General features: G+C 46.5%; 1 protein-coding gene across 2 annotated transcripts in view; it reads left to right on the top strand.

Moving 5' to 3' along the window:
* Positions 1–22,092, top strand: part of LOC135383043 (venom metalloproteinase BumaMPs1-like) — a 120,932-nt gene that overhangs the window by 30,036 nt on the left and 68,804 nt on the right. For both annotated transcript variants that reach the window (XM_064612683.1, XM_064612682.1), the window contains exon 7: positions 18,435–18,506. In XM_064612683.1, the coding sequence (XP_064468753.1) occupies positions 18,435–18,506 (72 nt within the window). The remainder of the gene's footprint in view (positions 1–18,434; positions 18,507–22,092) is intronic.

Below are 22,092 nucleotides of genomic sequence, written 5' to 3'. Positions count from 1 at the left end.
ACCCCTGGATTTTGCAGTGTCATGCGGTGGTTTATGACTGCGTTTGTGACTATTTTCATGATATCCGCCATGAATCAATTTTACGGGACTATTGCTGCTTCAAACAGAGTCATGCAGTGTTTTATGACCACCGACAGTCATTATGACAATACATGACGTTTCCGTGTAACGTTTCCGTTATTCCCCCCATTCCACCAAGCACTGGGGTAGAGTATCGCCTGTTGCGATGAAACTCCCCACTCTCCTAGGCCGAAAATAAAGTTGTTGTTGTTGTTGACAATACATGACTATTTTCATGATATGCACTATGAATCAATTTTTTGGGACTAGCGGGGCTTCGAACAGTGTCATGCAGTGTTTTATCACTACCGATTGTCATTATGACTTTTCATAACTATTTTCATGACATGTGCCATGAATCGAATTTATGGGACTGACACTGTTTCAAACAGTGCCATAGAGTGTTTTATCACTACGGAAGGCCATTATGACGTTCAGTGACTATTTTCATAATATGTACCATTAATCGACTTTATGGGACTACCGCTGCTTCAGACAGGGTCACACAATGGTTTGTGACTACCGACGGTCATTATGACATTCAATGAGTATTTTCGTGTTACGTACCATGAATCGGTTTTATGGGACTACCGCTGCTTCAAACAGTGTCATACAGTGGTTAGTGACCACTGACGGTCATTATGGCGTTCCATTACTATTATCATGATATGTGCCATGAATAGATTTTGTGGGACTACCACTGCTTCAAACTGTGTCATACAGTGTTATATGACTACCGAGGGTCATTATGATATTCCATGACTATCTTCATGACATGTGCCATGAACCGAGATTATGGGACTACCGCTGCTCCACACAGTGTCATACAGTGTTTTGTGACTGCGGGTGGTCATTATAACATTTCATGAGGACTTTCATGATATGTGCTGTGAATCTATTTTATGGGGCTATCATTGCTTCAAACACTGTCATATTGACATTCTCTGATTACTTGCATCATACGGGTCATGGCTCGACTTTATGCAGATACCGCTGCTTCACGCAGTGTCATGCAGTTTTATAAATACCGATGGTCACTAAGGTATTCGTAGATAGTCACAAAACACTGTATAACACGATGTGGAGCAGCTGAGTTGCATCGAGTCGGCCATGGTAGATATCATGTAAATATCAAGGGAATGTCATAATGAGCGTCAGCAATCGTAAAACACTACAGGACACTGTGTGAAGCAGCGGTATTCCCATAACACGTTGGTACCGTCAAAATTAGAATACGCAGCCGGTGTGCGGAGTCGTTAACCGTGATATTTGTATGATAGGTTGGAGCTTGTTCAGAACAATGCTATGAGGTTCATTTTCAATATACGTGATCGCACAGCAAGTATGTCCGAGATTAAAAGGCGGTATAAAATTCCGTTATTGGCAGTGAGCCGTAAGATAGCTAGGCTTGTTCTTATATATAAATATATATCATTCTGGTTCTTCTGATACCCCTGCTCATTTTTTCTCTCGTCGTGTAGAGCATCCATACAAGCTAGAATCAAAACTAAGTTACACAGACACACATAAATACTCCACACTGCGGCTGGGTATTAGCGAACGGAACGACTTGCCAGAAGATGTTGTCGCACTGCGAGATCTTTGTAGCTTTCAGATAGCCTGTGAGAAAATGTTCTTTCTTTCGATTGTAACACTCAAACGTGTCTAACAATTTCTATTTTGTGTTCCTTTTTCTCCCCCTTATGCAACGCTATTACGTAAAGGGTCTTTAAAAGGTCTCTGACCAGAAGCTGGAGGGACTTTTCCGCAGTGGCTACCGATAGAATACACGAAAGCAACTTCACATACGAAAATGCATGCCTCAACACCTCGTAGTTTTCGTAAACTCGAATTTTATACATCGCGGTTCACTCCGACGCTGGCACACCTAGCGTCAAACCAACAAAAAGTACGTATATATAGAAAACTCATCTGGTCATCCCACTGGGATGACGTCGACCGCCCATGCAATCAACGCGCAGAATACCGTCACGTGATCAAGCACCGTGATGCATAATGCACCATAATAACCGTCGGTAGTCAAAAAACACTCTATGACACTGAAACAGTCGTAGTCCCATAAAATTGATTCATGGAACATATCATGAAAATAGTCATGAAATGTCATAATGACCATCAGTAGTCATAAAACACTGCATGACACTGTTTGAAACACTGGTAGTCCATAAAATTGATTCATGGTACGTGACACGAAAATACTCATTGTATGTCATAATGACCGTTGGTAGTCATAAAACACTGTATAACATGGTTTGTAGCAGCGGTAGTCCCATAAAATCGATTCATAAAACATATCATGAAAATAGTCATGAGATGTCATAATGACTGTCGGTGGTCATAAAACACGGCATGACACTGTTTGAAGCAGCAATAGTCCCCGTAAATTTGATTCATGGCGCATATCATGAAAATAGTTATAAAAGCAGTCATAAAACACCGCATGATACCTTAAAATCCAGGGGCTGTCGAATCAGTACTCATAAACTCATAATACATGGGCGAAATCATGAAAGTCTCACTCATGACATGACTGAATACACACGGAATACATTTACACGTGTTGCTTGGATTAAATTGGTTGGTGTCTGGATTAATTTGGTTCACCATTAGATTAAATTGGGTAGCGCTTGGATTAAATTGAGTGACTAATGGATTAAAATGAGCAGGAAAACTTGTAGATCTCCGACGGCATCGCAGTGAGATCACCTGGGAAAGTCAACTTGCTCTAAGCGGTAACGCCACTGAGCTGTAAAAGGCAAATCGAGTCGCATTCGATGGATTAGTGAAGCTGCCGGACGAGAAGTGTTTGTGAAGAATGTGACAAGAAGTGAAGAATGAACACATTATTCTTCGTTGCCCACACACAAACCTTCCGGAACCTCATTATCCGGGCCTCTTAACCCATCTCAACCCTCATATACTCTCTCTATCAACATTGCTTGGCCGATAGCCGAATCCAGACTAACAACGCTCAGCCCTCAAAGGTTTTTGACCTTTTTGGACGCCGTAGGACTTCGATCCTTGTTGTGAAGGGGCTCATTGTTTCATCCCTCACATCACCACCTGTAATGGGCTAGAGTGTCGACCATGGCGTCTTGAAATAGCGTTGGTGTTATTGTTTTTGTGCTGGTAAGACATCAAAATTCAATCTCTTTACAACTATGAATTCAGATACTATCAGCATTATTATCCAGTATCGTTCCGACATTACGCATTTAGTACCCAAAACGCACTGTCGCACACGATCTGGTTCGACCTGCAATCCCGGTCGGCGCAATCCCGGTCGGCGCAATCCCGCTGGACACGTTGCGCCGTCCGCACTTCACGTTCGTGATCCAGGTCAGAGCCGTTTATAGGGAGAGTTTGGCCATTAGGAGGAGCCTAACTTGAAGCGCGTCATGCAACGTCACGGCTAAGCCACCTCCCTCGCCGTGCTCTATTGTTGTCCCGTTGTCAGCCGGTCGCCGACGCCATATTGATGCTGATCATTGTTTACGATGCAAGGAGGGAAGACACGTGCGTACATTGTCCTTCGAAAGCCCTTCGTCCTTGAACTCTTTCAGTTTGGCAACAAAACCCCCCTTTATCAGAGGCGGCTGTGGGTCATAAGCCGGTTATTCTTGTAGATTGCATTCATTGCGACAACAAAGCTGACGGACAGCATCAATATGGCGCGCATCAGATGGCTGATAAGCGGATTCTGCTTGGATTCAGTCTTTTTGGGCGGCGCAACGACGACTCTGACGTCAAAATAGGCTCCACCCACGAGGCGGCAAAAGATCAGAGAATGGCCAAACTCTCCCTATAAATGGCTCTGATCCAGGTTTTCATTTGACGCCGTCTGGTGAGAGCTTTGCACAATGCCCACTGAAGTTCCAAATTAAAAGAAAAGATTGGTCTAGGATATCTACTTGAAATATATTCACATTAATGCAAATGCTATTTCAGCTGTTTCAGGCTAGTTCCATCTCAAATCGAACAATCCGGTACACTTGATGTCTCGAATGGAGGGGAAAAAAATATCTGTCGAAGACATCAGTGAGTTAGGAGAAATAAACGCTTCGGAATTCTTTGCGCTGCACGGTTCGGGAAATAGAAGAGGAGGAAAAAACTGCCTCTCAGAAGACGATGTCGTCGCGCGCGGGTTTGAGCGTTCTCTACGAGGCTATTTCTTGTCGCATCGTAGTAATTTCTAGATCTGGCTTTAGACCACCTAGGGCACAATAGGCTTCTGGGTTGGTAGGGAAGTGTCAGTTTTTGTTTGTCTGCAAACAAATATCAAAGTTGACTCAAAGCGCCGAAAAGCACCATATTCACTGCAACTTTGCGGGCGATGTAAAAAACGCATAACATTGAGCTTTATGCCGTTTAATTTGTCATTCATGGGGCTATCGAATTATATATAATTTGCTACTCTACTCTCTCAAGAACGTAAGCGATACCTCTTTAAGTAGCACCATACCCCCGAAAAATGACCAATTTCGGAAGCCTTTATCTAAAAAACCCCACCAAGAACTTGTCTCGATAATTTTATATGTATTAGGTAGTTCCTTAGACTATGTACAGAACAAAAATCAAAATTCGGACTGATCGGTAGGCGCACTATGAATTTTTTGCCACCCCTATACGCGGGGCGCATTCAAGCAGTGGCACCTTGTCCCGCGTGTTGCGAAATCGAATTTTCCAAAGGGACTTTCAACTTCTGTCTCTACATGAAAGTAATTGGTACAGTTTGAAGCCGTTCTGATCGTTTATGTTCAGAATAGTGTTGTAATGAAGATGCTGAATGTAGATTGTGGAGCAACCAGATGTGCTAGCACTTTTTTGGGGGATGTCACACATTCATTGCAAGTGCTGGGAGCCCGTGAAGAACAGTATGCGTTTACATCTTTGTAAGAGCTACATCTGTTCAGGGTGATTATAAACAAGCATATTTACTGTACACATTATGGCAGGAGAGACGCAGTGCCTTCCAGCATTCTTTAAAACATTTCCTTTCCCACGGCTTGATGACCCCGGAAGGCAGAAATCGCACAGAGGAAAGTGTCGTTGTGTAGAGTCTTATGCACACATTCAAGGCCAATTCATGGTGCCTATTGTGAACCTTGCCTAAACAGCCCAACTGGCGCCGCTGTCCAATATGTTTTTCAGTTCGACATGCTGCGGTCATGGGAAGGTCCTAGTCGGATTAACTCCCTGAGGACACCTTGCGCAAAGTTTCGCATCATCCTCGACTACAGAAGTGCTCCGAGTGCCCTTATACAGAGTATGTGAAGACATCTGCATTACTGTACTGTGTCGTCCTGGCATCACACCTACCTGAATGGCCTCTTCGTTGTACAGCGGTGACCGTGTGTATTGCGCTGACTACCGCCTCATACACATGAAAAAAGTATTTCGGATAATGAACTTTCGCTTTGCTTTGGAGATCGGCGTAGCTGCCCTAAAGAATGTGGTTCCAGCGGATCAAACCGAAGGCGTAACAGAAATGGACTAGCTGTGCAGAAGCTGCTTCAAGTACTTCACAGCAAAGGTGGCTGAATCACAGCAAGCAGCAATGTCCCTCACATTTGAAGGAAGCTCACGGGGTGAGCCGTTTGTGCACCAGCCCGACGTGGTCCAGGAAATCATTGAGTATACATAATCTGAAGCCATGAACGTCACATTGCCGAAGCAAAGAAGGAAGTCGGTGGAGGCATATGCACAGCGGAAACACTCCCAAATACGTGCAGAAATGGGCAGAAAGACAGGCCGTAAACAGCATGGAGACTGATTTCGGTGTTGCCTCGCCAGGAACATCCAGGCGTAACTGCCAGGATTGTATCGAGTTAGCATGTAACGTGAGAAGGGTCTATCAAGAAAATCTGACAAGAACCCGCCATCAAAAGTAACATTAAGGAAAGTGGCTCCTACAACAGCCTAAAGCAGTTCATGACGCGAGCACTCTCATCCACCCGTGAGGTTCTGCATAACTTACGTCTTCCTCGCTGTGAAGTTGTTTTTGTTCTGTGTGCTGTAAATATGCTTCGATATGATCACCATCAACAAATATACCTCTTATAAAGACGCAAAAGTGTTCTAAAGCATTCTAAAGCAGCTCCCAACACTTGCAATGCATGTGCTAAATGCGAGCTAAACCCCGCAAAAAATGCGAGCACATCTGGTTGCTTCACAATCTACATTCAGCGACTACAACACTGTTATAAACATAAACGCTCAGAACGGCTTCAAACTGTACCAACTAGTTTCATGTGAAGATAGAAGTTGAAAGTCTCTTTGGAAAATTCGATTTTGCAACACGCGGGACACTGTGCCACTGCTTGAATGCGCCCCGCGTATAGGGGTGGCAAAAAATTCACAGTGTGCCTAGCGATCAAGTCCGAAGTTTGATTTTTCTTCTGTGCATAGTCTAAGGGACTACCTAATACATATAAAATTTTCGAGGCAAGTTTTTGGTGGGGTTTTTATATAAAGTCTTCCGAAATTGGTCATTTTTCGGTGGTATGGTGCTACTTAAAGAGGTGTCGCTTACGTTCCTGAGAGGGTAGAGTAGCAAATTATATATAATTTGATAGTCCCATGAATGACAAATTAAACGGCATAAAGCTCAATCTTATGCGTTTTTTACATCGCCCGCAAAGTTGCAGTGAATATGGTGCTTTTCGGCGCTTTGAGTCAACATTGATTTTTTTTTTGCAGACAAACAAAAACTGACACATCCCTGCCAACCCAGAAGCCTATTGTGCCCTGGTGGTCTAAAGCCTGATCAAGAAATTACTACGATACGACAAGAAATAGCCTTGTAGGCAACGCTCAAACCTGCGCGCGACGACATCGTCTTCTGAGAGGCAGTTTTTTCCTCGTCTCCTATTTCCCGAACCGTGCAGCGTAGAGAATTCCTAAAGCGTTTATTTCTCCTAAGTCACCGATGGCTTCAACATATATTTTTTCCCGTTCATTCGAGACATCAAGTGTACTGGATTGTTCGATTTGAGATGGAACTAGCCTTCAGCGTTTTTCCATGTTGTTTTCTTCGTTCGGCCCGCACGATCACCGCCATCTTGCCAGCCCGGAACCGGCGGTGCGAGTAGAGAGAAGACCAAGAAGTGAAATGGGAAGCCACTGCGCCTGTGCCAACCCTCCTTGAAGTGTGTAATCATGTTCGCGAACGCGGGAGAAGTGTCTGCGTTGTTGATCTCTCTCGCCGAGGCTCGCTTTGTCTGCACCTGAGGAAGATCGCAATCGCTGCCTCATCACGATTGCGCGCGATGTGGATCCTGCGTCAGTGCGTTTTGGGTAGAACTTTCTACAAGCATGGCTCAGTGAATCATCCTGCTGCTGGTAGATGTAAACTCATGTTGAGGTTGCCGGAATCAAATCTCACTTTCGGATGTACTGTCCGATACTTCGCCTCTGTTCTCCTGCAGACCGTCCAGAGGCGCAGTTCTCCCAGAAGTCCGCACACAACACACCTCTAGCCTTCCCTTTGTCCACGTGTGCACTCCACTCATAGCCATAATTACTTCCACGTGCTAACAAACTAATGAAAGACATTAGGCTCGTGCTGTGCAACCAATACCCGTGTAATCCCAAATAAATTTCTTCTGACTTTGCGTTGAGGGTAGACTAAGAAAAACATTGTCTACTGCTTGCAGCTGATAGTTCGCTTTGTGATGCTTTTTTTCTCGTTACATTGTTTTTAGGTGTCTTACCGTGTGTTACCTTTTCCAGTTTATTTGCTCAGTTTACGCTTCGTAAACTTGATATTTTTCCCTCGCGGTCCCTGAGAAATAATGTGTATTAGTAAATGGCTCAACCGTTTACTAGTAGTAATGTACTTAAGTCAGCTATAGAAACGCCCTGATTTTACTGTGTAGCTCAATGAACGTAAGTGCTAACAGGAACATGTGTCAATTTCTGCCTATTCATAGAAACTCGCAACGATAACTTGCAGACGATTGTCAACATGATTACGCGGATTCCTCTTCGTCCGCAGGAGACGTACAAGTTTCGTCCTTCGGAAAAAAATACTGATCTAGTGCAGTAAGCAAGTCGCGAACTCAGTCAAAATTGATTGTGGTTAAGAGAGCATGTTTATTCTGATGGCATTGAAGACAGACGGATCGCGAACTGCGCTGATGTTGCCCCATTTGCTATGTCTCTGCTTATGCTGTATCTGCTATGCTTGTCTCACTGCGGCTTATATTCATCGATGGCATCCCACTGCAGTTGTCGGTGGAGTTTACTTTTGTATTTTATTTTCGAATATCGGCTCAGAACGGGAGAGAAGCTCCTCACTCTACCGCTCCTTAATCTTTCGAACTCTGTGGATAGACCAGAGCCATAGTATCATCCGGTGCCAAGCGAATTACGCAAGCAAAAAGTGTGCAAAAAAGGTGGCTGAACCACAGCAAGCAGCAATGCCTCTTGCATTTAAAGGAAGCTCACGGAGTGAGCCGTTTGTGCACCAGCCCGACGTGGTCCAGGAAATCATTGAGTATACATCATCTGAAGCCATTAACGTCACATTCCCGAAGTAAAGAAGGAAGGCGGTGGAGGCATATGCACAGCGGGAACACTCCCAAATACGTGCAGAAATGGGCAGAAAGACAGGCCGTAAACAGCATGGAGACTGATTTCGGTGTTGCCTTGCCAGGAACATCCAGGAACATATCGTCACGGATGAGGCGAAGCAGACGACTCCATGAACGACCGACAAACGCTTTATTCAGCTGCTTTACTGAGACAAGCGCGAGAGCACACTTAACTCTTTGACTTTAGGCTTGACTTTAGGCTTACAATAGCTTTATACCCGGCAAGGAACAATCGAGAAGGGGCGTTGTCAAGGTTCCGGCGTCAGTCGTAGCATGCACAGATGGTTCCTGCGATAGACAGACTACTCACGAATTCACGAAGCGCTGTTTATCCTTGACCTTGATGCCGGCCTGCGTTACCGTCATTTATCAAACAACAAGCACGGCACTGTCCCCTCCGTATACGCGACATCGTCGTGATGCTGTCAAGTCCATTCGTTGGTAATGCTGAATGTTCTTCGCGGTACCTTCGGTCCAGGCTAAGGTGTAGGCTATGGGTGTCCTGGCGAGGGAGTCGGCGATATTCCTGTGGTCCGAAACCTTCAGGGGAACTGCTGTGCGAAGGACTCGCCGTTTTTTCCCTGGTTACACCTTTGGCTCGTCCTCCTGGCAAAGGGGTCGCCAAGAGTCCACTGGTTTTGTGAAGTCCAAGCTATAGTGAATAACTGCTTGAGGCGTGCAACGTGAACAATTTCCGAACATGGGGGCACCTAGAGGAAGCGGTGCCTTCCTATTTGTCGCAGCACTCTGTATGGACGGAAGTAGCATTTCAGTACTTTCTCGCTTAGGGGGCGTTCACACGGGCAGATTTTCAGCACCAACTCAGACCAACTCGAAGCAACGTCTTTGGACAAACTTCAAGACGGTACAGTTTCCACGTTCACACGTACCGACTCGTTAGCTCCACCCACAACCAATCTTACGGCAATCGGGGTGTATGGGTTCAAGTCCAACAGCTGGTGACTTTTTTTTAACTGTCATTAATCAAAACGAAGCCATTTTACTTCGCCAGAAGGTCATCAGTATTTCAAAAAATGCCTATTGATATGTTTATATGGCGCTAGCAACCAAAAAAATTTTTTTTTAAATTGGCATGTACCCCTGTAGGATTTGAACCCATGCCAGGCAGTACGACAGAAACGAAATCGCTTGACGCCCTCGAAGGTCACGTGGCAATGCTCCCCGCGTTGATTGGTTAGACCATCACCAACTCTCCGAAGTTTTCGCTCGGCTACCGATTCCCACCAACTCGAGTAGGTCATGGTCGGTGTTGTCGGCCGAGTGCCACCAACTCCAAAGTTGGTCCGAGTTGGTGCAGAAAGTTGGCCCGTGTGAACGCCCGCTTAGCCCTCGACATCGAATGGGACGCTATACCCACACCAAATCTCCTACAGCCGATCCTGTAGGTCTCGTCGGCGTGAATTGTAACCCTGGAGTTGACACGGTGTTGCTGCGCGTACGTACTCTGGCGAGCTACCAGGCTTCTTCAGCTTGTTGAGTAATGTGGTAATGTCGTCGCTTTGCTCAGCATTGGGTTCGTGAGGCAACATCGCCTTTAGCATCGTCGAGACAGTACGTCCGTGCACAAGCCAAAATGGGGTAAGCCCAGTTGTTTCTTGGACTACCGTGTAGTAAGCAAATGTCACATAAGGTAGTTTTTGTCTCTGATCTTGTGCTCGACGTCAACGTACGTTGAAATCATGTCGGCGAGAGTCTTGTTTAGAGGTTCTGTGATGCCTTTCTTTTTTCTTTTTTGTGGGTGGTAGGCTGTTTTCTTCCGGTGTGAGGTATGGCTCACCCGGAAGAGGATTTCCTGTGTCAACTTGCATGTGAAGGCTGTTCCTCTGTGAGTGATTATGGACGTAGGGGTCCCGTGTTGAAGAACAATGTTCTCAATGTAAGTTTGCAACCTCCAACGCTGTTCGCTACGGGAGTGCTTTGATCTCGGCGTACCGTGTGAGGTAGTGGGTGTCGACAATTATCCAGTGGTTTCCTGATCTACAGGTCTACTCCTATCCGCTCCAATGGTGCCGACAGCGGCGTAATTGTTTATAGGCACCCAGACGGTCTTACAGGTGGGGTCTTTCGTCGCTGGCATTCCCTGCAGGTCCTCACGTAGTGATGAACAGTCATAGCTAACCTTTGCCAGAAATATTTTTTTCCCCTATGCGCGCTAATGTTCTGCTGAAACCTAGGTGGCCCGATGATGGTTCGTGGTGGCATGATGCGAGGATTTCAGAGCGCATATCATCAGGTACAACCAAGAGCCATGATGCGCCTCGCGGTTCGTGGTTTTGTCTATATTGGACGCCGTTACGTATCGAGAAGCTGTACAGTGATTTCCTGAAGACTGTAGGAACGTGGGTGGTTCTGTGCTGCAGGTAGTCGTTGAGGTTTTTCAGCTCGGGGTCGCTGTGCTGTCTGGAAGATGTGAACGTTGTATGTACTAGACCCAGGAAGGCGTCGTCGCCATCATCGTCAAGATTGTCGTCTGTTCGTGGCAGGGGTGTCCTCGCCGTGTTGGAAATTCCTACTTGACTCCATATGGTATTATGACACCAGGTCCTACATGATGAAGGAACCTACATACAAATATGATCCTGTTTAATTGTGGGTCCTACATGCAAATGCGATCCTACATATAAACAGGATGATATTTGGTTGTGGGACCTACATGCAAATGCGATCTTACATATAAACAGGATCCTATTTGATTGTGGGACCTATGTTGGGTCCTACATGCAAATAGGTTGCTTTATATACGCCCTAAAATGGCAGAATACCAAGTCTCTCGTGGTGATCCTGTATAACTTGTGCACCCAATTGTGTTGTGTATATATTAGGAACTAACAAATCATGCAGCTTCTATTTTTTTTATTATTGATATCGTTCATCATCACTCTGACATGTCTGTTGAACAATTACACTCTTTGCCTGATGTACAGCGTCTTCAGCACCTTTACAGATCATGCTAGATGATAGCTCTAAGATATATTTCTTGGAGGCATCTGAAACAATAAAGCGAGTTAGGAAGCTAGATTTAACAAGGGATAATACATTATGTGTCACATAAAACGTGCCAAAACTCGTGCACAGGTTAACCAGACTTCCCACATATGCTGTTACTAGAGGTCCAAAGACAATTGTTTTGTTTGTTAGCAGCAAGATCAATTAACTATGAGAACTGGGGCTACAGCAAGGGTGTCAGTAAGGCACTACCTGAACAGGGTGAAAACAATGCACGTTGAGTTATAATATCCGCGATTATTTACATTCTGTGCATATTTCTTCCACACTCGGGGAAAATATGCATGACCCAAGATGAGTTATTATGAATTAATAACCAAAAGAGGAAGATCAGTATCTTTAGAGCACCGGTACCCTGTAGCAGGGCCGCTGAAGCACACACATGATATCAACCTGATGTTAAGTGATGATACAGGTCAACCAACAGGGTAAGAGCACAAGATTACAGATGGAGGATAAGTCAATAGCTAACAATAGGGTAATAATCGCACTGGCGGATAAAGTTATAGGAACCCACACGCTAGGAAGAATACAAAGCAAAAGGTGCACGAAACATGGCATTACATGCACACAACTAACCTACAATTCACGAAGTCCAACAGCTTTCGGTCTTCCAAGGTACACACACAGAAACAGGTCCAGATACCACTAGTAAGGCATGAAATACAGTCACAGCACTGCGTGGCACCAAAACTACGACGAAAGACGCTTCCCGAACGAGAGTTCTCTGGACATGCGTCCGAACGCTTCTAAGATTTCGCATCCAAATGAGCTGGAGGAATTCCAAGCTCCAAGGGCTCCGCCTGGCTGCAACGGCTCTCCTCTATGCTCTCCTCGCGCTACATCCAGAAAGCAGAAAGTCGCGCGTACGGGCGACCAGTGCCATTGGAAAGAGGACGTTTTCCCCGTCAGAATAAGTCTTCAATCACATTTCTACGCCAACAAAAACCGACATCGAAAAAAATGCCCCCAGCCCCATGTATAACGAGCCGCTGTTGCCATGTTGTCCTCACTCGAGAATGGAGAGAGATAGAAAGATCCAGCAAGTTTCTAGCCGTTCGGTGTTCGGAGTGCACGAATCCGTCAATAGGTGATTCAGATCTCCCGCAGGGTTCAAACCTAAAAACAGGGACGAAGGTCGCAGGAGGAGAGTCAGCCTAAGGAATTTCGGGACTAACGCCATAACCTATAGTAAATAGACGGGGGGTGCGAATTGAAAAGTTGTAGAGCAAAGAACGAAGAACACGCATCCAAAATTTCCAGTAAATTGGACGTTAGGTAAGCGAGATTACGGCACTAAAGGAACGGCACCCACGGAAGCGTCTCCGAGCGGCGTCAGCCAGACTTGCTGGCGCTAGCGCCATGACCCTCCAACTCCAAGGCCCATATCTGGGGAACGGAGAATCACGCGCTTACGTGATTAAAGCGGTTGGAAAGAGCACGTCAAGAACTTCAAAACTATGTCAAACACGACTCCGTAGGTGCAATGGAAACAGTTGTAGAGGAGGTGGTGTTCCCCTACATGAGTCCTGACCGGCGATGATGGAATGTCCCAGCGGGCAGATGGTCATGGCCTCACGCTAGGACGGTGCCGGTAGAACTGCCGTGCCAGAGCCGTAGCGCGTGGCAGCAGAGGCACGTCTTCGTCATCACACACGGGCCGCCACATCATTCCCCCCCTCAGACGCGGAGCGGTGTAGAGCTAGCGGTTGGGGTCCGCGTCGATACATGAAGAGGAGGAAGATGGGCGACACGTGGAACAGGGACGACTTGTTCAGAAATCGCAGTAGCAGCAGAATGGTTGGTGCGAGCAAGCGCTGACCGGGCGGGTTCCAGGGGCGGTGTGAGGGCTGGTATGCCGAAGTAATTCAGAGAGGGGCGACAGAACCGCGAACGGTTCGTGAGCGCTGGGCTCGTAGTGTTGTCGCCAAGGAGACTGCGGGGAGGACCATCGTGAAGCACGGGGAGACCGGGAGTAAAACTCACTGTGGCCTCCGTGCGTGTCCCCGGTGGAACGTTGGTCCCGGAGCCTCTTGACCGCATCTGGACGAGCTGCCAGTGTCTTGTATGGAAGCCTGGTGGGAAGGCGAGGCGGGCAGGGTTCTTGGACCGCAAGCGTAGCAGATGCGTGTGGGGCGGTCGACAGCGGCGTACCGCGACCGGTACAGGAGTGTGATGCTCGGGAAGGTGCCGCTGGTGGAAGCCCGAGGAGCGCCATCACGAAGCGTGTGGCGACGTGCCGTGGAGTGTGGGACCATTGCGACGTGAGCTGGGTAGATGGGTACAACCACGGTGTTTCGCGGCCGGGCGTTGCGATTGAGTAGAGCCGCGGTGGATTGGCGTCGTCGCCTAGCGGTTCCTCGGTTGAACGATGCACCGCACCTTCGGAGATGACTTCAGAGGTGGGCTTGCAGGAATTTCGGATGGTATTGGGCCGAATTACGCCGAACATGGTGTTCATAGTTCGGGTCACCAAATGTAGAGGAGGTGGTGTTCCTCTACATGAGTCCTGACCGGCGATGATGGAATGTCCCAGCGGGCAGGTGGTCATGGCCTCACGCTAGGACGGTGCCGGTAGAACTGCCGTGCCAGAGCCGTAGCGCGTGGCAGCAGAGGCACGTCTTCGTCATCACACACGGGCCGCCACACAGTTTTGAAAAAAAAAAAAAATAGCCGGCGGTCCCATGTATTGGGAGGAGTGTAAACACGGAAACCGGTAGCTCGAGAACCAGAAGACTTTGACAGCTGTAGTAAATTTTGCCACGTTCAGCGAGTTGAGGCGAGTACACTCAAGAAAGATGAAAACTGTCCGACGCGGGCTTCCTTCCGAAAAAGGGCCTCAAAGTTTAAAAAAACAGAGTTACGAACGCGTCTCTGCCCACAACCCCCGAACCGCTAAAGACCGACCCATGGTTCCATTTGACCGATCGTAGAGCGACTCAAGTCCTACTACGACGGAAATTCTGGCGTCGACCTGACTAGCGGGGCGGATGTTACGGAGCTCCGAATGTATCGGAAGCGCAGACGGAGGCCTGGAATTTCCAAGTATCTCGACTACTTTTAGGATTTCCTGCGAGCCGTGAGCGTGCACGTGAAGGCGAAGGATTAGGGAATCCGTCACAACAAACCTCGTCCTGATAGAACTGGTTTAGTCCTAGATATTAGACCGAGGACCCCATCGACACCGCAATGTCGCTCGATGGGGTTCAACTGCCACCTCGACCGGTTGCGCACTGCTGTCGAAGTTTGTGCTTAAACAGCACTCAAAGGAATGCACGCATCATTGTATGCTTGATGTTTTGTCGACTAGTAATGGACATACTCTATGCATGTTCCATAAATGAATGCAACCCGTTCATTCAGTTGTTTTCAACCTAAAAAAATATATTCATTTGCAGTGGTTCTAATAGAATTCGCACTTGATAACCTGCCGTATGTGTGCGCGTTGGCAAACATGATTGAATATGACTAGTTCGTTCTGGGCCCCAGTTTTGAAGGACATATATATATATATAAGCAATCAAATAGTGTTTGTTGCTGTGTTAATATATCACTTCCATGTCTCAAAATAATTCCCCACGTCCTCCCCACATGAAACCAAACAGGTCACGTAAGATCTCCCATAGCTCTTTTTTGATGCCTTGTAGGATCCTACAAGTCTGCTACGTAGCCGGTTATAGGCAATGTAGTGTCCTACAACTCTCCTATGTTGCCGAATATGGGACAAGTAGGACACCACAACTCTCCTACATAGCCTAATATGAGACATGTAGGATCCCACAACTTTCCCACATGATACAAAATAGGACATAAAGGATCCTACATCAATTTGTATAGGATAAATTTGCGTTGGCAAAATAGCGTTGGCAAACATGATTGAATATGACTAGTTCGTTCTGGGCCCCAGTTTTGAAGGACATATATATATATATAAGCAATCAAATAGTGTTTGTTGCTGTGTTAATATATCACTTCCATGTCTCAAAATAATTCCCCACGTCCTCCCCACATGAAACCAAACAGGTCACGTAAGATCTCCCATAGCTCTTTTTTGATGCCTTGTAGGATCCTACAAGTCTGCTACGTAGCCGGTTATAGGCAATGTAGTGTCCTACAACTCTCCTATGTTGCCGAATATGGGACAAGTAGGACACCACAACTCTCCTACATAGCCTAATATGAGACATGTAGGATCCCACAACTTTCCCACATGATACAAAATAGGACATAAAGGATCCTACATCAATTTGTATAGGATAAATAGGATCGCATACAACCTATTTGGCTATTTTTCAACAGGGCGATAAGCAGTCTGCGTCTTCTTCCGGATTTGTACGTGACAGTAATGTCGTACTCACCTAGCCGGAGGCTGCATCGTGCTCGTCGCCCCGATGAGACCTTTTTCCTAGCTAGTCAACATAGGGCATTGTGGTCTGTCACAACTTTAAACGGCCGTTCGCACACGTAGGGACGCAGCTTCCTGACTGCCCATATACCTAAGTGCAAGACATTCTTTTTCTTTCGTTGCTTACTTTTTCTCAGCCTTGGACAGCGGTCTGCTTGCATAGGCTATGACATGCTCTATGTCGCCTTGGAGTTTGACAACAACCGTACCAAGTCCTTCGTTACATGCGTCTGTGTTACTTTCGGTGTCAGCGTTCGGGTTGAAGTGGGCTAGTACGAGTGCGGTTTGAAGCACGGTCTTGAGATCTTCGAAAGTTTGTTGCTGTGCTTCATTGCACGAAAAAGGAATTCCGTTCTTTGTCAGGGAGTTCAGTGGCGATGTCATCTTTGAGAAGTTTTGGATGAAGCGGCGACAGTAGGCGCAGAGGCCGACGAAACTGCGTACCTGTTTTACGTTCGCAGGTACTGGGAAGTTGGCGACAGCTGCGGTCTTTTCAGGATCCACACGCGTATCTTCACTGCTAGAAGATACCCAAGAAATACCTGGTAATCGAATGTCAGACTTACTGCTCGTGCAGCTTCGAGGACTTTCCGTAATCGTTCGATGTGCTCTTCGAAGGTCCTTACGAAGACGACGACGTCGTCGAGGTAGACGAGGCAGGTTTGGCACTTTCGGTCAGCTAGCACGGTATTCGTGACGCACTGGAAAGTCACCGGCGCTGTGAAAAGTTGAAAAAGCATTACGTTAAATTATATAGTCCCTGGGATTATACAACTCTGGACGCTTGTGAGAGGTACTGGGATCGTTACCCGGCATCTCCGCCAGAATTGTCACTGATGAAGCAGAGATGACGACTCGATGAGCGACTGACGAATGCTGTATTCAGGTACTTACTGATATAAGCATAAGAGCACAGTTGACCCTTTGAATGCCCAGGCTTGGGGCTTGGGGCCGACAAGGAATAATAAAGAAGGTACCGCGCGCGTCATCAAGGTTCCGACGTCAGTTGTAGTATGTGCAACGTAAATTGCTCGCTCAATAGACAGAGTGCTCACGAATGTTCAGGAAGCGCTGTTTCCTTGACCTTGATGCTGGCCGTGTGTTACCGTCGCTGTCAAACAAGAAGCTTGGCAATATGAGCGATCTGTTCCTACCCTAGGATCGAATGCATTGGTTGAAGGCTGGTTGAATATTGCTTTCCGTATTACTGTAATTTAATTGAGCTTCTAATATACAGTCGACCCGCGTTTATCCGGACTTCATTTATCCGGATCCTGCGCTATCCGGACAAAAAAGCATGGGGACGGATTTTCGTCCATGTATTTTGTTCTCGTTTATCCGGACTTCAGCTTCCGGACTCGGACAAGAATTCCACGGAACGAAAGCCGAAAATTCTTGTAATCCAGCTTCAGTTATCCGGACTACAGTGAGTAAGAGGAGACGCTGACCCCGCTTCGTCACCCTTTTCCCTGTGTTGGGGTTATTCCCGTCACACGTCAGGGACCTACATTCCTCCGTAGGGGAGACAACCGTGCACGATGACCCCCTTTTCTATTTGTGTGCGTTGGGTCATGTTGACCAGTCGAGCCATTTGGAAATATCTCGAGCAACTGTCCGGTTCTAGAGGGGAAAACTCCAACCCGAGGGCCTGCTGCTTACGGCCCGTTGGCCGATGAAGACATTCCCCTAGCTGAGCTGCGGTCCCTGATGCAGAGGCTCACTGCGACTGCCGTAGATGATGCTGCGGTTTCTGACTACGTTGACGTTGATAAGGATGATGACGCGTGTGCAGCTATGAGTGATGACGGTGTGATTGCTGCTGTTGCCTCCGATGATGTGCAGCAAGACGGTGCAGATGACGCCAGTGAGAAACAAGGCTCCGACATTGACACTTCGCGTCCGCACTGACATTCTTCGAGCAGCGCAACAGCGTGGCTCAACTCTATACAATTAGCAAAAGTTTGCAGGAATCGAGTGCCTACACTATCATTGACGAGATTTCTGTGTTTTAATTAAACCGTGCTCTGTAGGACGTTTCTATTCGGTCGTTTCATTTATCCGGATGCCCCGGTATCCGGACGATTTCGCCGGGAACGGCACCGTCCGGATAAACGGGGGTCGACTGTAATAGAAAAAAACTAAATTGCACAAGTAAACTTCAGAGTATCAAAGTTAATCACAAACACAAGCATGTCCACATGTAGAAACAGCGTAAACTATCAACAGTTATTTCGAAAATGTTCTTTCTGAATACGAACGCGGATCCTATCATGTCCTTTATGCAACCGACGCTCACCTTAATGCTACTCTAATGGGTCATCCTGCAGGTGAACTTGCGGTACCTCAGCCTACGAAACCCTAAAGTACAACTGCGTGTTGTTGGAGCATCGTTTCACACGGTAAGTTCTTTTTTTTTTCTGCTTTCAGTGCTCAAGTACTCCGATTGAGCTTGCAACTTTGAGAATAATAATTTACATATATGTATTCCTGATAAAAGATTCGATGCATATCCTGGATTAGTACGAAAAAAAAAGCGAGGAATTTAGGTGATGTTCTTCCATCTAGTGGTGGTTTATTATTTTATCGCGATTTCTGCAACTGATTGTTGGCTGTAGGACGGGTTTGACTCGTGTATTGACATTCACTCATGTGTTTGACTCGCTCACTCTGTTGTAGGACTGTGTTGTTTGATGACGCGATATCATAGGCTACGATAACGAGTCAAATTCTGTGCCATCTCCGTAACTTGGAGCATCACTCTTCTCTTTTCTTCTTTCTTTCTTTCTTTCATTTTCCTTTCTTTCCTTCTTCCGTTTTATTCCCCCTTTTTTTTTGAATAGCAAGGAGGCTCTTTGCCTGGCCAACCGTTCCTGTCATTTTTTTTTCTTGATAAGCATATACCCCCCCCCCCCCTTAAAACCAACAGCAACATTACTGTTGGTTGCGAACGGTGCTGCTGGTATATCGGTGATGGTTCAATCCCTCTGTCCTGACTCGAAGGTTTGCAGAGTGTAACTGACTCAAACTAAACCGTACTATGCCCAGTACGTGTAATCCTAGTTGAAGCATTTAGGGGTAGTTTCATTTTAAATCGAACAACGTGTGAAAGTCGTATTTTTTAATTCGCCGAGAAAAAATATATGTTAGAGGACAGCTCAAACGACGCAAATCGCGCCACGTGCGATGCTCGTGAGTATAGTAATTTCCGCGTAGGAGAGGGGGAAATTCTGAGGCTGCTTGAGCACGCTTTCTTCCGGACCGACTTTGACGGGATATAGCACCGCTAATTTTATCTCTAGGAACTGGAGGGTTTTTGTGATTATAGGCTATACCATAGACATTGTCGACAGTCATCCACAGAACTCTGAGAGCCATAGATTTTCTGTTAAAAAATGCCAAACTTGGCGTAAACGTTCAAAAAGGACAAACTTTGTTACCGATTTTCTTCATGACCGAACGTCTGAGAAGATCGAGCTTAGTGCCATTCGATAGGACATTGAAAGAGCTTTCGTACTGTATAGAATTCATTTTTCTCAGCCCAGTTGTTTCTGTGTTATTAGCTTGAGAATGACACATGGTAGGCGAAAATTGCCAATGTTGCATCTCAATTTTCTCAAAAATGCCATCTTCGATTTCCTTGATTATTTTTGAAAAGGTGGCGTCATGTCTCTACTTTAGACGCCAAGTGAGACAATCTTTTATTTTTGCCTGAGAGACGCGCAGCGATTTTTTTTTGTCAGGCAGGGTGCACGAGGCTGTGGCCTTGCGCGCCCCACCCACGAGCACGCGACCTTCAACCTTTTCATTGCTACATGTTTCCCGTTGACGGAGAAATCAATGACCACACTGCGTGAGCTTGTTGTAGTGTCCCCAGAGCATCACTTTACGTTTACCCAATGGTCTCTCAGTTCCGTCAGGCTCATTCAAACCGTGGGAGAGTACATGAGTTGCCTGTGCGCCCTTGACGAGAAGCCCCAGTTCGACGAACATACCGACAAAGCAGTGAGAAGAAACGAAGCGCTTCGTAGAGATCTTCATCCACTGGTAACATCTTAGCTTTTGTTTCAGGTTGCCGCCAGTCCCTCAGGCAGTGTGAAAGGCACATCCTTTTCGTTCTTAAAAGAACGAAAACCGAAAGTTTCGAAAAGCGTAAAATGTGCCTATTGCGAGATCCCTGCAGGTGGTGGCTGCCACCATTAAATTAGCATCATCCGATAGCTTTACACCTGTCCTTTCACATGATATAAAGTGAATGGGTTCAAGCGCATGGATGCCAGAAGGACTACTGAAGACCACGCCAAGGGTTTAAGGTACCTACGGCTACCGGAAACGAGGGATTTTAGTTGTGCGTTGTTCTGTCGGAAATTTTGATTCCCACGGTGACACTGACACATCTCGGTGAGGGCGAACGTGTTATACTTGAGAGCAGCAACTGTCATCACAGCGGTCTTACGGGTTTTGTACCACTCGTCGTGGTTCCGAAATAACGCTAGGGAGCATAGAACTAATTCAAGAGAGCATGCACACCTTCGGAACTATCACTTATTGCGCCCAAGTTAAGAGGCGACTGCAACCACGCGACCACAAATTTGTATTCTCAGGTGTTGTAACTTTCTGTCCCCTGTGGCCGTAGTTCTGCCTTCTTAATATTAACTCGCACGACAGCCTCATAGCGTGCGTATGTGCATTGCCTCAAGCACATGTGCGGGAGAATAGTGAATATGCGCACGTGCGTATACGCACACGTCGTGCGTGCGACTCCCATGAAAGTGCGTAATAGCAAGTTCAAGTCGCCCACAAAAGTATTGCCCTGCGTCTCCAAAGGAAAAAAATAAACATACGTACCATAAGTGCAAAAGAAATACATAACGCAACATCTGGGCATTAAATTACAAAGCAAAGACTACGAAGCAAAACGCGCTCGTAAACATTCGAAGAGCGCCTTTGTGTGGAAAAATCGCTTCGCGGAAAGGTAGCCCTACGTCTCAATCAAAAAGAGAAAAGGTACTTTACCAGCAGCGCAAAGTACCGGCATAGTTCTGCCCCTGTGGAATAAATCGTGAAAAATATTCCGGCTTTTTAGAAATAATTAAGATCGAACATGCAAAATTTTCGCGTACCATTCGTGGTTTTGCGATACTAGGCGGACAAAGAATGCGCTTGAACCCAGTCACTTTATATCATGTGAAAGGTCATGTCTAAACCAATCGGATGATGCTAATCCAATGGTGGCAGCCACCACCTGCAGGGGTCTCGCAATAGGCACATTTTACGCTTTTCGAAACTTTCGGTTTTCGTTCTTTTAAGAACGAAAAGGATGTGCCTTTCACACTGCCTGAGGGACTGGCGGCAACCTGAAACAAAAGCTAAGATGTTACCAGTGGATGAAGATCTCTACGAAGCGCTTCGTTTCTTCTCACTGCTTTGTCGGTATGTTCGTCGAACTGGGGCTTCTCGTCAAGGGCGCACAGGCAACTCATGTACTCTCCCACGGTTTGAATGAGCCTGACGGAACTGAGAGACCATTGGGTAAACGTAAAGTGATGCTCTGGGGACACTACAACAAGCTCACGCAGTGTGGTCATTGATTTCTCCGTCAACGGGAAACATGTAGCAATGAAAAGGTTGAAGGTCGCGTGCTCGTGGGTGGGGCGCGCAAGGCCACAGCCTCGTGCACCCTGCCTGACAAAAAAAATCGCTGCGCGTCTCTCAGGCAAAAATAAAAGATTGTCTCACTTGGCGTCTAAAGTAGAGACATGACGCCACCTTTTCAAAAATAATCAAGGAAATCGAAGATGGCATTTTTGAGAAAATTGAGATGCAACATTGGCAATTTTCGCCTACCATGTGTCATTCTCAAGCTAATAACACAGAAACAACTGGGCTGAGAAAAATGAATTCTATACAGCACGAAAGCTCTTTCAATGTCCTATCGAATGGCACTAAGCTCGATCTTCTCAGACGTTCGGTCATGAAGAAAATCGG

Source organism: Ornithodoros turicata, chromosome 2 (genome assembly GCF_037126465.1).
Source record: "Ornithodoros turicata isolate Travis chromosome 2, ASM3712646v1, whole genome shotgun sequence".
NCBI lineage: Eukaryota > Metazoa > Arthropoda > Arachnida > Ixodida > Argasidae > Ornithodoros > Ornithodoros turicata.
The sequence above is the reverse complement of the archived record's forward strand: the minus strand, read 5'-3'. Positions and strand labels throughout refer to the sequence as shown.